The sequence below is a fragment of the Herpailurus yagouaroundi genome, unplaced genomic scaffold, assembly GCF_014898765.1.
Source record: "Herpailurus yagouaroundi ecotype Mexico unplaced genomic scaffold, PumYag 162, whole genome shotgun sequence".
In the NCBI taxonomy this organism is placed as follows: domain Eukaryota; kingdom Metazoa; phylum Chordata; class Mammalia; order Carnivora; family Felidae; genus Herpailurus; species Herpailurus yagouaroundi.
Genome location: NW_024412403.1, coordinates 33,283,960 through 33,299,220, shown reverse-complemented (window position 1 = coordinate 33,299,220; position 15,261 = coordinate 33,283,960). Strand labels below are relative to the sequence as shown.

The window sequence follows — 15,261 nt, the reverse complement described above, 5'->3', positions numbered from 1 at the left end:
TTCTTTTTCTTTTTCTTTTTCTTTTTCTTTTTCTTTTTCTTTTTCTTTTTCTTATTCTTATTATTTATTCACATTTTATATTGGAGTAATATGAGGCTAAGTGAGCTTGAATTTTTTTGCCCAAAGTCAAACAACATCTGAGTGGCAGAGCTGAGATTCACACTCAAGAATTTGGTATTACCACCTATGCTTCTAAAACAGTGCACTGTGTTACTTTCGTAGATTTAGCGTTCCCAACAAAATTCTATTTTAAAGCATAATATTACACTAAATAATTCTGTATTCTCACATTCAGACTAATATTTCGCAAAAGTAAAGGGCTATTGCAGCTTTGGAACTCTTTTTTCATACGATGTTAGTGTTTTTAATTCAAAACCATATGAATATGCATTCTTAGCACTTTGATAATAGGCACTGTATGAACACATCTATGGAGAAAAATGTTCATATTTTCATAGGGGGTTGTGTTTGTGGTTGCTGAGTTCACTATATTGTAATACCCAGAGAGCATCTAAATGCAGTTATATCACATTCTTCACTAAAATCAATTGTCCTATTATTAATATATCCAAAGGTGAGATTTTAAATAAGGGGTGAGTGTATTTGCTGTTTAGCTTATAATTTACCCTGGGGTACTTTCATTTTCAGACAGGACTCTTAAAGGTCAAAATTTCAAGCGATTACGATGTGTGTACATAGCAAATTACGCAGTTGCCCGTTCTGATTTGTGAGTTCTACCTTAAAATCATGCTATAGTACTAGTTACTTAACATGTAAATTCACAGAATTGTCCTTAGATAATAAAATTTGGTTTTATGAATATTTATACTAAAATATTCTAGAAATTTGAACTAGTATCTGCCTACTGACATGACTGGTAGGAGTTCAACCAATTATAATATTTATACTTCCAGCTTTATTTTCTTATGATTATTGCATTGATTTTTAAAGAAGAATTCATCTGTTTGATGTGAGCCTTTATTTGATTGATGGCTATTGGCAGCTAATAACTTATATGTAATTATTAATGAAATTGTTAGAATGTAACCAACCACAGATATGGAAATCTCAATTTCAATAAATACACTCTTTTTTTACGTTTATTTATTTTTGAGACAGAGAGAAACAGAGCATGAACCGGGGAGGGGCAGAGAGAGAGGAAGACACAGAATCTGAAGCAGGCTCCAGGCTCTGAGCTGTCAGCACAGAGCCCGACGCGGGGCTTGAACCCACGGACCGTGAGATCATGACCTGAGCTGAAGTCGGACACTCAACCGACCAAGCCACCCAGGTGCCCCAATAAATACACTTTAAAATATCATTTATCTAGGAACACCTGAGTGGCTCAATCGGTTAAGCGTCTGACTTCAGTTCAGGTCATGATCTTGTAGTCCATGAGTTCAAGCCCCACATCAGGCTCTGTGCTGACAGCTCAGAGCCTGGAGCCAGCTTCAGATTCTGTGTCTCCCTCTCTCTCTCTCTCTCTGCCCCTTTCCCACTCTCTCTCTCAAAAATAAACATTAAAAAAATAAAATATCATTTATCTAATGTAATCATTCTAAAATTTCATATAATAAGCAAATCATAAATAGTCTCTAGTTTCATACATGCTTTTATGTACATCAAAAGCTAAGGCAAAACTACTTATGTACATTGAAGAATCTGAAGTAGGGTTTATCTTATCACAGGGCCTCTGATGTCTAGTGCACTTAATAGTCAAATCTTAGAGTGAAGAGGAATATGAGAACATCCTTAGGCAAGCAGAATTCAAGATGATAGGATAACTATTCTATCAAAACCCAGTCGAGCAGAAATTACTAGGATGCAGTGTATTTATACATTTTCTCTGGAAGAACTAAACATCTATATAACACCGAGAAATGTGACTATAAGCGAAAACACCAATGGATAACTCTGAAAAGGAGCCTCAGGACAAACTAGCAACTGCATAGTGTGGATTGCCTAGTGGAACTGTTAATCTAGGTTTGTGATGATCTGAAATCTAATCTACTTTTGACTCTCATTTGACACTTAAAACAGATAATGCATGGAACATAATGTGGGTATATGATGCCATTTATGAGTAGTATACCAGGAAGAGGAGAGTTCCAGAGGCATTAGCTCTGAGACAAAGTGGATGGATAGCAATATGAATCTTCAGCAGACAAGAGTAATTTCTTTGCAGGCAAGGTTCTAGCTCAGACAGGAGTTGCTTGCAGAATTCTTAAGAGAAGAAATAATCCTCAAATATCTTAAGTGAGGTCAGATGATTGTAGGTGTCTGGCAGAAGGATTGGAGGGCTCTGCTAAATGAAAAGTGGACAGTTAACTATACAGTGATAAGTAATAAGGTAAGGACAGCCCAGCTCAGATAGACAAATTGATAATAGCTTTGTGTGGATAAACCTACAGAATCAAGCAGGTCATCCTTTTATTCAGGTTGGCACTCAGTGTCATAAAATGAGTTATAGAGCTTTATTTTTCTTTGGGGACAAATTACATTTTATATTGTGGTAGATTTATTTATGTAGTTTTGGCTAAGTGAATGAATGTTTTTCTATGTCCTACTTCCTAAATCTAATCGTTAAGTCTTGCAAAGTATTCTTGTGTAATGTCACCTGACTCCCCACCCCAACACCAACCATTCGATTTATTTCTTTTCCCAATGTCCTTTGTGAACATTTATTATAAGTTTTTGAACAATTATTATGGCCTCTGTGTTAATTTTCTTCGTAATTACTTTTTTCCTTCACATTTCTACCAGAGTTATCTGCTCAGTAATTTGGATATCATCAAACTCCACAGTGATTCCTCATTACCTGTCTTTATCTTTTCAGTTTTCTATCGTGCTATATTCTGGGAAACTCTATCATCCATCCAAACAACTACCCTTACAATTTACCCTGAATATATCAGTGTATTATTGGAATATTGGAATACACACACACACACACACACACACACACACACACACACTTCCTTTGAATATTTGTCTGTTTTGTTCTCTCAATATGAATGGTACTTCCTTTTCTACTTATCAAATATTGTCTCATATCTTAAATGCCATTTCTTTAGTAGAAGTTTGGTCAGGTCTCCCAAGCAAGACTGATCAGTCTTCCACCTGAATTCCTTTAGTTTTATTCTGCCATCTGTTAAAGTCATCCTCTGTAAGGCACTATCTTCTATTTCGTGGCTGATACAGAGTATCTTGTTCAGAATTGAATATCTACAAAGGATTTTTTAAAATACTTTTTTTATGTTTATTTATTTTTGAGAGAGAGAGAGCAAGCGGAGGAAGGGCAGAGGAAGAGGGAGAGAGCGAATCCCAAGCAGGTCTCATGCTGTCAGTGTACAGCCTGATGTGGGGCTTGAACTCACGAACCTTGAGATGTGACCTGAGCCGAGATCAAGAGTCAGATCACTTAACTGACTGAGCCACCCAGCCACCCCTACAAAGGCTGTTTTTTTTAATGTGCTTATAAATCGATGTATTTAAAATGGCCCTAAATTGTTTATATACCTGAATAAAGAGAGAATATTCAATTTTGTTTTCTGCTGTACCTTCAAAGTAGCATCATGACTGGCTCATTATGAGCTGTCTCTAAATATTTGCTTAGTGAATGAATAACCATTGAGTTTAACTAGACCTGGCGAGAATGTTCCAACCAAATTGAGAAATAAAATTATTTATCTGGCATGGGCTAAAGGGTAGAGAAAACCAAGGACTTATTTGCCATTTATATCTGATTGATGGGGCTCCTGGGTGGCGCAGGTGGCTCAGTCGGTTAAGCGTCCGATTTCAGCCAGGTCACGATCTCGCGGTCAGTGAGTTCGAGCCCCGCGTCAGGCTCTTGGCTGATGGCTCAGAGCCTGGAGCCTGTTTCCAATTCTGTGTCTCCCTCTCTCTCTGCCCCTCCCCCATTCATGCTCTGTCTCTCTCTGTCTCACAAATAAATACAACGTTGAAAAAAAAGAAAAAAAAATTTATATCTGAAAACGGCTTTTCAAAATTAAATACTATATTTGTTTGAAATGTATATCCTAAAATATACTCACTGTAAGTTGTATTTGTTTTAACTATTTATATATTTTATAATTTAAAATGATATTTCAATTGCATTTGAACTATAATTTTTTCAGAAAAAATATTTTTAAAAATTTTTAATGTTTGTTTATTTTTGAGAGAGAGCAAGCACCCGTGAATGGGGGATGGAGGAGAGAGAAGGGGACAGAGGATTTGAAGCTGGCTTTGTGTTGACAGCAGAGAGCCCATTTGGGGCTCGAACTCATGAACCATGAGATAGATCATGACCTGAGCCAAAGTCGGACACTTAACTGACTGAGCTACCCAGATACCCCCAGAAAATATTTTTAATATCATCTTTATTTCAATATATAGCTAACCATTAAAAATATTTTTCTTTTTTTTTTTTTTTCTCCCAGATAAAACATACCCGTCACTGGCTGGGTGTAATGCAAGGAAGGGGCAAAGATGAAATGGAAACATGTTCCTTTTTTGGTCATAATATCACTCCTCAGCTTGATAGAAGATCACCTGTTCCTGGCACAGCTTATTCCAGGTAAGTGCCATGCATTTATTTTATCAAACCATGACCAATGTACTTTCTTTGCTTTAAATTTGTTTTTCATTGTGTGTCTTATAAATCAAATTTGTTCATTTGCTTTCAAATTTTTAAGTCTGTGTGAATGGTTTCTTAAGTATGTGTGCTGATATGTTTCCGGGATCAAATATTCTTGAATACAGAGCACTTTATTAGTTCCCGAGAGAAAGTGAGAAAATTGACAAATATTCACTGTTACTGAAACATGTAAGGAGTTATTACATTAGCTTAGGGAATTAGAATGGTGGAAGAACAATTATAGTAGGGGAGAAATGTGTAGCACAAAGAGAAAAGCAGTTACAGTGCATTTTAGTAACATAGAAAAGGACCATAAAAAAAAGTGATGTATTTAAAACTGACATGTTAATTAATAGGCCCAACAATGTCAGAATAAAAATGCGACATGCTGCCATGTTGCTGCCATAGTTACTATTGTTTTTGGTGAAGTTAGAAACTGGTTTCCTTGAACTCATAATTTTATTAATGCTGCCTGAATAATATTGCTGTAAAAAGCTTTACTTAAACTCTCTTATGGGAAATTAAGTCAACCTAATGTTATGGTAGAGGAAAATAGAAAAATATATTGATACACTGATCAAAATACAACGTCAACTTTCCTCTTAGACAAAACTATAGGGACAAATAGGAGTTAATTTGGATAGATTTAACAGAGCATCGTAATTTAGACAAGTTCTTCACAAAAGAATGGTGTATGGTGTTTCATTAGATTAAACCTTGAAGCTTGATTTTTATTTGTTTTATTGTTATATTTATTTTAATATTCAGCAACTATATGTAATTTATCATGTGTGCCCACACTCAAATCAGGATTCTCAAATAATCCAGGGGCTTGACTTTTTTTTCCTTGCTGGGTTAAGATTGATACTTTGAGCTGACACATAAGGGAGTTGTGTATAAACCACTGAAACATTTCCATAGGGTGAAAGTATACAGAAAATTTAGTCTGTTGTAGCCAAGTGCATTTAGCTACTTGCACTGAATTAGATTAATACACTACTGAAATTACTGAAAGTTTTTTATTTTTAACCCATTTCTACATTCCCTTCTCTTGCCAGTACTCTGTTGAGTATTGATTAAAATTAGTGAATGAAACAAATATTAAAAATGGGCAATATGAAAAAGTGTGCATTTTTAAAGTATATGAAAAATGCAAATTAAGTACAAAATAACTCATTGTTTTCCAAATCCTCGAGGTTAAGAGGGTATTTGAATGAAAATGTTTTTAAAACTATGCACATCCATATATATAGATAAAGATATAGTTTAGGTTTAATTATCCTTAAACTGTCTGGCCAGCCTGTGAGTGTTCCAGGTCAACAAATTTAATCCATGATCTAGTTACTGAGTGAGTAATCAAATCTCAAAATGATCAGGTGTAGTCTGAATCTTCTTTATTTATCTAGATTATCTGGAAGAAGGAGTACATGCATGGATGTGTGTGGGAGGAGGGTGTAAGGTTTACCTATGGAATATAAAATTACCTTGTCATTCAAGAAGATACTGTATCATTTCAGAGAAGACTAATCAACTTGAACATTTAGATCTAAAATTTGTCAAAACTCTGCAATTACTATCCTATATGCAAGCATTTTTATAACTGAACAGAGCTTAAAATACACGAATTCATTGCTGAATACCATATGTAGATTGGTTTCAAAGGTGATTGATCAGTTATCAATTAGTTAACACTGGGTCATACAGATGAGTAACTCCGGGTCCATTGTGAGGCAATACCTTAAAAAGAAATATGGGTACTGAAAAGGGGATGCGTAAAGTTCAATGTCTTGCTCAGGACCGCAGAGGTCAAGAATTATTTCAAAGTAATTTACCTGCCGGCAGAAATACACTGTTAGCTTTTCAAAAGGAACACCTGCAGAGGGGAAGTCATTTTCATAACTGTCTCCCTCCAGGAGCGTTGGTTGCAGGCTAAGGAGATAAAAAACTCTACTGAAAGGAGTCATCAGCCTCAGATTCTCTCCTCTTTCACATTAGTCTTAGAATGAAATAGGTCCTGATTCTTTTTATTGTAGTTCTAGCTTTCTCATGTTCAGTAGAGGACCTGGGCCCTGAGTGAGCTTAGCGGCGGAGTTTAGAAGGAGCAAAGACGGGAAGATCCAGTATTAAACGGTTTAAAAAAAAATCCAGTTTCTCATTCACCTGATTTACTTGCACTCTTCACTTTAAGAAAAGAATATCTCTTTCATCAGAAATTTATCTCAAAAGCCGGATACATGAAAAAAATGTAACAGGTTTCTAAAATCTAAGAAGTACCTGGTCTGTAGAGTTTAACTTGTTGACATCATTAGCAGAGGTGTAGACAGGAACCAGATGCATCAGGGCATGAAACAAAAAACAGTGCAAATAACCATCATGATGCAGATTATTTTATCACCACAAGAATATATTTTATCACCACAAGTTTTCGTGACCTTGGTTACTTGTTGTAATTAAATATTAAAACATTATTTGAATGCTTGGCTTGATGGATTACTCAGCTTGTGTTTTTTATTTTCTATTTTGTCTGTCTGTATTTTTAAAACTGCTTATGTTTTATCATAGTTACATTTTTGTATATTTACAGGGTTGTATGTGAAGGTAGTTGGTGTGTCAGGGAGGTGCCTAGAAATTAGTTGTGCATTTTAAATCAAGCACTATTCTTGTTCAAAAGTAAATCAGTTTTAAGGGAAACGTGTAATTAAAGGACAGGCTCTGGCAATGATAAGCCCATTCTAACAATTCAAGTTGTTGCCCCTCTTTGCATAGAGAGCCCCTGAAAACCTGCCTCTGAATGAAAACCACTGCTAGACGTTTGTCTTGTCAATTTACCTCATCTCTTATTTACATATAAAGGACTCTTAAACCAACTGTGGTTATCTCTTGAGGCATGCTGTATCTGGGCTATGCCACATCTTTATTTAATCTCTCCTACAAAGGAATCTGACAGATCCCCATCTTTACATTTTAAGTACCCACCTCTGATTGCAACAGATGTCAGGAAGACAATGAAAGACAAATATATTAAATGATATGTTTTAGAAGTATACATTTTGAATATAGTGGACAGAATTGAGAATTTGAAGAACATCTATGATGAAAAAAAAAACCACAACGTTGAATCATCTAGGTGTATTTTGTAAGATTTTAAATGGAAATATATGGGGAGGGGAAGCACAGAAGGGTGCATTTCTATTTGAATAAAACCGACAGCCCACTTTAAAGTTAAACATGATTTATTTTTTCCTCTCTATTCTCTACATGTGCAGCAGCGTTTTCCTTCATTAAAGATGCAGGTGCTGACAGGGTTATTTCCTTTGCCCTGCCTCATGTCAACAAGGCTTGAGTGTGAAATTGTCTGAAATGATTTACTGCTTACCCTCCCCACCTATCCATCCACCACCACTTCCGTACCTTACTGTTTTACCCAGATGAAGGTAATTGCAAGGAGCTAAGTGTTATCTGGGTATTTAAATCACCCACAGATAAATTATAAATTTTAAAGACAATTCTTCTTGTAAAATTCGAGAAATAAGAGGACATATATACATACGGTTCCCATATATACATATTTTTTGTGTTTTAACTTTCACATGCCTGACAGATTTTTGAATAGGTGTGAGGAATTCTTTCAAAGTAGATTTTTAAAATCTTTATAATGTAAAAAAAAAGGGGGGGGGGATATTTCGGAAATAGAAGTGTGATAGAATCATCAAACATTTCCTTTGGAGTACATTATTTAAAAATAATATTGCATATATCCACCCTACCATCCTATAAAGGTTTTTTATCTACAGGGATGATTTTTCCAATGGTTATTGAGTTTCTAGAGCAAAGTAGCCATGGGCAGTGATCAGGAGAATGCATGTTACTTGCAATCTATAGAGACTTCCTGTTTAGAGGCAGTTTGATTTTTTTAACTGCACTGACTATTCAGAAATTAATATTAAAAACTTAAAAAGTTAATTGTCTCCTCTTAAGAATATAGCATTTAAATTTAAAAGTACTTTAACGGGTTACTTAACTCTTTCAATTATGCATCGGTAGAGGTGTTATTATAAAGAAAAGTAAAAAAAAGTAAATAAAGAAACAAAAGTTACATGATTTTATATGCTACTTGACAAGTCTGTGTGACTAGGAAATTGTCTGTTAATGTATTTTCCATAGATTATTTTTTTCAGGAATACTTTAGATGTTTATTAAAAGTATAGTTTTCCAGGGCCCATGGCAGACTCACTGAAAAAGAGAGCCTAGATTTGAAGCCCAGAAACATGAAATTTTATGAAGACCCCAAATCAATGTAATACACGGAAAATTTGAGAAGCACTGCTTTTGACAAAATTTAAGTTGATAAAGAAATGGTTGAATACATTAAAAAAAATGTTTATTCTCTGAGGAAAGGTTCTCATGAGAAAGGGATAAAAGTATTTGAAGATAATTGTATTTGAGGAGATATTATGGGGAATAGATTTGAGGCCATTACTGGTGTTATTTTGCTTTGTTTTTACCTCTGTTTCTTGCTTTTTTATCTCACAGTAATATCTAGAGATTCAGAAATATAGTTTTTCATGCTGGAAGAAAGGCATTGTACAGATAAGTCAGAAAATTAACCTATTTAACTTAAAATTACGTTATAAAATGATTTTGCCTAATTAGTACAATTTCTCCTAAATTTTACCACACCTTAATAAAATGTTTATTCAGACATTAAGTATCTGGGAATTTATATCCAAATTAGAATAATTAAATTATGCAAATTTTCTGTAAAAAGAAATTGAGAGCCCCGTGTTACATTGTGACTAATGCTACCATTTTCCCATGGGAACACTTCAAGGTTTCCTTCCACCATAAAGAAAATTAAACCTTGTATTTTAATGTTTGTGTTGGCATTAGTGTGAGTATGATTTTTTACCACAGAAGTAAATTTTCTTTTTCTGATTTTAAAATAAATTAAAATATTTTCATGGGCCCCTAATTGTTTGGTTGGCCCACACTGTGCCACACTGTGGCTAGTGCACAGGTCAGCTCTCTTAAGAACCATGAAAAAACAAAATATGAATTTATGACTTATGCTTAAATATGATACCTAGAAAAATATTTACTACAAATGAAATACAGTAAAACTTTATGTCATACATTTCTGTAAGTTTTATAGAAAACTAGAAAGCCGGAGAATAAGAGAAACCACATATTTTCTGAATGTTACTTTCCACAATTTAATTTTAACCAAAATAATAAACAGCTACCCATGCTGAGAAAAAAAGAAAGAAAAGGAGGGGGGGAAAGGATGTAGAGGAGGAGGACGAGGGAAGACTACTCAGGAAACATCAAAAATGTCAAAATGTCGTAGCGGAGAAAATATGGCTTTTGGTTCAGATAGGCCTGTATTTGAATAATATCTCTGCTATATATTCATTTTGTTACCTTGGTGAATAAGTTAATCTCTCCTTATGTCAGAGAGAAAGTTAGAATTAGCTGGTGTTGTGTCTGAATTAAGCATAAAATCATCAAAGAACTTGGGTCCCTGAGTGGACTCCATATATGGAAGTTGTTCTTAATAATATTGATAATAACATTATGACTGTCTATAATGTGTGTTACCAGCCTAATGTGCACTATATGGTTGTAGCAGGACGATAACTAACTACAAATTCCATTGAGGGAAAACAGACATGTAATCAAGGATGAGACCCTATGATAAATGCTAGTAGGAGTCATTGCCAAATGTCCCTTAGAGCCCAGAGCAGCAACTTGAGGACCTCACAGAAGACTTCACAGAGCAGGCAAGCAAGAGAAAAATCTGTTGGAAAATTAACATTTATTAAGCACCTACTGTGAGCTGTGCACTTTAGTTTTACAAAATACCTGGTTGGAGAGGTGTGAGTGGGAAAGAAAATCCCAGGCTCATGACAAGAGCATGAAGAATGTAAGAAAATCTCTGGTGTGGTTTGCTTGAAAGGAGAAGTGCATATGAAGGGATGTTTGGAGAGGAGTCCAGAGAGGTTTGAAGTTCAAATCTTGATGATCCTTTTACACCATGTGAAGAAGCTTTAAATGTAAACTCTAGGCATCAGGGAGACACTGGGAGACTTTAAACAGGGGAAGTAAGCTAACAAGATTATTTTTGAGAACTGTAATTTAGTGGATTTGTGGTACATCAAGTTGTTTCTTTTATTTTCATTTATTAATTCAACAAATATTTAACATCTATTTGACATCTGCATCTTACTGTTGTAAGGTTGGAGGAAACATTTTTCCTATGTGGAGGAAAAAATAATAATCAATTATTCACCTAATTTTCTAATTATAACAAATTATCATTATGCTAGAACACAGGAAAACACTCCTGGAAGTTTTCAAAAGTATCATCAATACCTAAAAGAAATTATTCACTGACTGTTTATTGATAAATGAATAAGGCAATGAGAGGAAGAGATTACAGAAAAAACTGGCAGATTCCTCAGTATAGATCAGGCAACAGAGAAGGGAAAGAGATAGATAGGTTTGTGGAACATACGGATATAGAGTCAGAAAAGCTGAGTGATCATGGGAAGAGAAGGGAAAAGGTGAGAGAGGAGTCAGAAATGACCCTAAGATTCATTGTTGGAGGATACGTCATTTGTGGCATCATTAATGAAATTAGCCATAAAGTGCTACACTATGATTTGATTTAATGTGTATTTACAGTATATAATTATTTCAGAAGATCAAGTGGAAAATATATGAGCATACTAATATACTTCCATTTGGTCATAGAACTGGTAATTCCTTTCTGAATTTTGTTGGACTTAAGCTCAAAATGGGTATCTATAATGCTAATTACGAGTCACCCATCGTGTGTGTGTGTGTGTGTGTGTGTATGAATATACATATATGTGAATTAATGTATATGTGTATTACTTGTTACTGTCTCTTGTATATATATTAACAGTAGTAAAATTTTTCTGGACAATTAACCAATTAACCAAGTTAAAGTTAGCATTCATAAGATGAATAATATATCCGATCTATGGAGTAGAGACTTAAAAAATCTGGAATTTATGGTTTATTCTGTCAGTGTAATTGCATTTCTCAGGACTTTCCTTCATATTCCATTCACACATTTTTGAAGTTCTTTGATTATTAAATCAGTTGACATTGTGATGTGACTTTTAATGTGTGTGTGTTTGTGAGTGTTAAATAGAATTGGAAATCCCATCTCTAGGTGTGTCAGGTCTTGAAAGAGAACATATACTTAAAAGAATAAAACACATTCCTTATTTTCTAGAGACCATCACTCAGTTGAAGATGAGATCTTAATAACCAGACAAATTGCCAGCTGTACTCAATTCCATGGCTCTTTATTAGCCTTAGTCTACTAGCGTGAGGCTTTATCTAATTGGTTAAGTAGATGGAAGCAAACAGACACAGTCAGTGACAAGACATTCAATGAAGAAACTGGTATTTGTAATCTAGCTGTGGAGTCCATGACCACTCTGCTTTGATGATATGGCCTTTGTGATGAACCTGACTTGCAAAACCTCATGTGCCACAGCGTCCACCTAATTAAGCCATCAGAATGCATTGCAGCAAACAGAGTGCCTCATATGGACCCGGTATAAGTAATTTTTGCTCCTCTATTGCTTGGTTAATAGAAAGAGGCACTATGCTAGATTATGACTGATAGAGGCTGTATGGTACAGCTGTTGTAATTGTGCCTGAGGGTAGAGAAAGCTTTTTGTAAAAAATTCTGTTTGTTTGAGAGGCTGTCATTACTTCATTCAACTCTTTACCCTGGATTTCCTAGTGAGCATTCATTTATTCTTTGTCTTTACTTGCAGATTTCTTCTGTCCACACGCCTGTGCCCTTTGTTGTCTAAACAGACACAGGCTCTGCCATGTTTTCACATGGGAGAATGCCTTAGAAATTTCCTCCTCTCATTGATTAAATAATAAATAAAATGGGTATTTGGACTATTAAAATAAAAAGAATATATAAATGCTTCAAGATGAAAAGTTGAATGCATGTGCAAGCCTCAAAAGTATGAACACTGAACTTTTCCCCCAAAAAAGAATCCACTGTGCAAATTTAGAGAGAAGATATGGCCTTATATACAAATATATGAATTTTGTCACAATATGCATATTTATATGTGCATATATATCCACATATATATCACTTGTATTTAAGTACATCAATTTAAACATATATTTAAATTTAGGTAGGTATATAAAAGAGTATTTGTGTTTATTATTCTAAATTATTCATAGAGGTCTGGTTACTATATAGAGACTGATATAAAGATTAATTTTTTAATTCTCATAAAATATAAGAATTATAATAATTTTTCATCAATATCCATAGTCATTCTCTAAATTATTAGAGTACTAAGATAATATGTATGCACAAATGACTGAATTCCTTGTATGTGAAAATAATTCTATAGAAATGTATAATATAATGTCTCATTTTTCTATCTAAATGGTCTTTCAATTTTATTTTGATGTTTACCCTGTATAGTTTCATAGCTTGACATGGAATTGAATTAGAGACATAATCATGTTAGAAGTTTTACAGTAAGCTGACTGTAGGTACCCAGAATCCTATGCTGCCATTCTTGTTCATGATGCATCATTGCTTATTGGGTTATAGATTTTCCTCATAACCTGTGACTCTAATATATTCTTATCCCTTCCAAAATGCACATATTTTTTTCTTGGATTTTTATTTTCTAATATGATGAGAAAATTGTGGTTTTGAAATAGTTGCATAAAAAGGAGTGCTTCATAGCTGATTTCATATTCTTTAAAGAAACTGAACTTCACCAAGCGTCAGATGACAGTGATTGTAAGATATGCCATTATGTATGGCTAAGAAAAAATAGAAATACTGCTTAAGCCTTGAAGAATGTCTTAAGGGTAGTTTTCTGTAGTGCATTAATCAGACCAGCCTCTTAATGCTTTGAAGTTTTTTCCTCCCTCCTAGAGGAACAATTTCTTTTGCATCAAATTTGGTGGATAATAATCCTTTTGAAATTTCTCAGTAGACATCTTCTTCTAAGTGTGTCTTCTTTTCTTGAGGAGCTTAAATTTTGCTTCACAAAAAGGGTAGATCTGCGAGCATCCCTCCAACAATAAATATTTCCTTCAATAATGTCAAATCTATTTCTGAAATTTTATTTCTAAGCCTCAAATAACAATTACACTTACTGACAATGCTCAATTATCGTGGAATCGTGGATGACGTTTTAAATGGTAATTAAACTCAACTTCTGTATCCTCCAAAGCACACGTAATTCAACTGAAATGACAACAGTGTGAACAGTTATGACCAAGTAATCCCATCACAGACAATGACAATCATATCAAAACTGTCTGGCTCATAACGATTGTGAGATGCCATCATCTGTAAGAATTCAGAATCAGAACATGGGAGGGGGGAATATCTTTGAATCAATGTAATATGATGTATGGAGGGAAATTGAGCCTGACATATTCCTTAGTGTTCCTCAAAGCTATTTTATGTGAAGGCACGAATATTTACTGGCAGCCACCTCTTCTTAGATCATTATTTTAAAGCCACACACTTGGTGAATTTAAAGATATACAATACGAATATAAAATCAGTTAAATACATCCATTTGAAGGCTCATTTTTTTTTCTTCCCAAAGGAAGTGTCTTTTTCAGGTTTAGAAATCTTTTCATCAGGAAACTAAGCTTATGTACTTGGAATCTTACTACCATTAAGATAGCTGAAACTCTCGGGCACCTGGGTGGCTCAGTCGGTTAAGCGTCCGACTTCAGCTCAGGTCATCAGGTCATGATCTCACACTCCCGTGAGTTTGAGCCCCGCATTAGGCTCTGTGCTGACAGCTGAGGGCCTGGAGCCTGCTTCAGATTCTGTGTCTCCCTCTCCATCTCTCCCCCTCCCCCACTCATCCTCTGTCTCTCTCTGTCTCAAAAATAAATTAAAAAACATTAAAATTTTTTTAAAAAAGATAGCTGAAATTCTTAACCAGTATGCACAGTGTTGAAATTAATAGTGCATTTTTTTTGTAATTTATCTGTATAGTTTTTGTTATTTTTCACAGAATTTCCTAGGTAGACAAAACTAGCTTCAATAGATATTGTGCTGTTTTTCCTAAGTGTTGGCTAGATTCTAGATAATACCAATGCAGTTAGTTGCAAGAACTGAATTTGTAATACTTTATTTTCAAAAGAATACTAAAAATTAACTATGTACAGAAAGGAGTAATTGCTAAGTATTTATCAATTAAATGATGGATTTAATAAAAATTGGCTAATACTGATTAGAAGGTAATATTACTCCTTAGCCAAGCTGTAACTAATGTATTATTTTTTTCCCTGAATCAGTTTGTCAGTGAAGTGAAACCTATTTCATTGAATCTTATTTTTGGCACCATTCTCTAATAGCTACAGTTTTATTATATTTTTCTAACCAAGAACTTTTATGGTAAAACTAAGTTTTAGCCTTTTAAAAAACTGCCAAACTTTTTAAAAAAATTCTCTATTTATTTATTTTGAGAGAGAGAGAGAGAGAGAGAGAGAGGGAGGAAGAGAGAGAGAATCCCATGTTGATAATGCAGAGCCCAATGTGGGGCTTGATCCCACAGGCCACTGAATCA

General features: G+C 34.5%; 1 protein-coding gene across 5 annotated transcripts in view; it reads left to right on the top strand.

The window, feature by feature from the left end:
• ROBO1 (roundabout guidance receptor 1) overlaps positions 1-15,261 on the top strand; it is a 1,150,898-nt gene that overhangs the window by 155,891 nt on the left and 979,746 nt on the right. For all 5 annotated transcript variants that reach the window (XM_040484208.1, XM_040484209.1, XM_040484213.1 and 2 more), the window contains exon 2: positions 4,443-4,579. In XM_040484208.1, coding sequence (XP_040340142.1) covers positions 4,492-4,579 — 88 coding nt within the window. In that variant the 5' untranslated portion in view covers positions 4,443-4,491. The remainder of the gene's footprint in view (positions 1-4,442; positions 4,580-15,261) is intronic.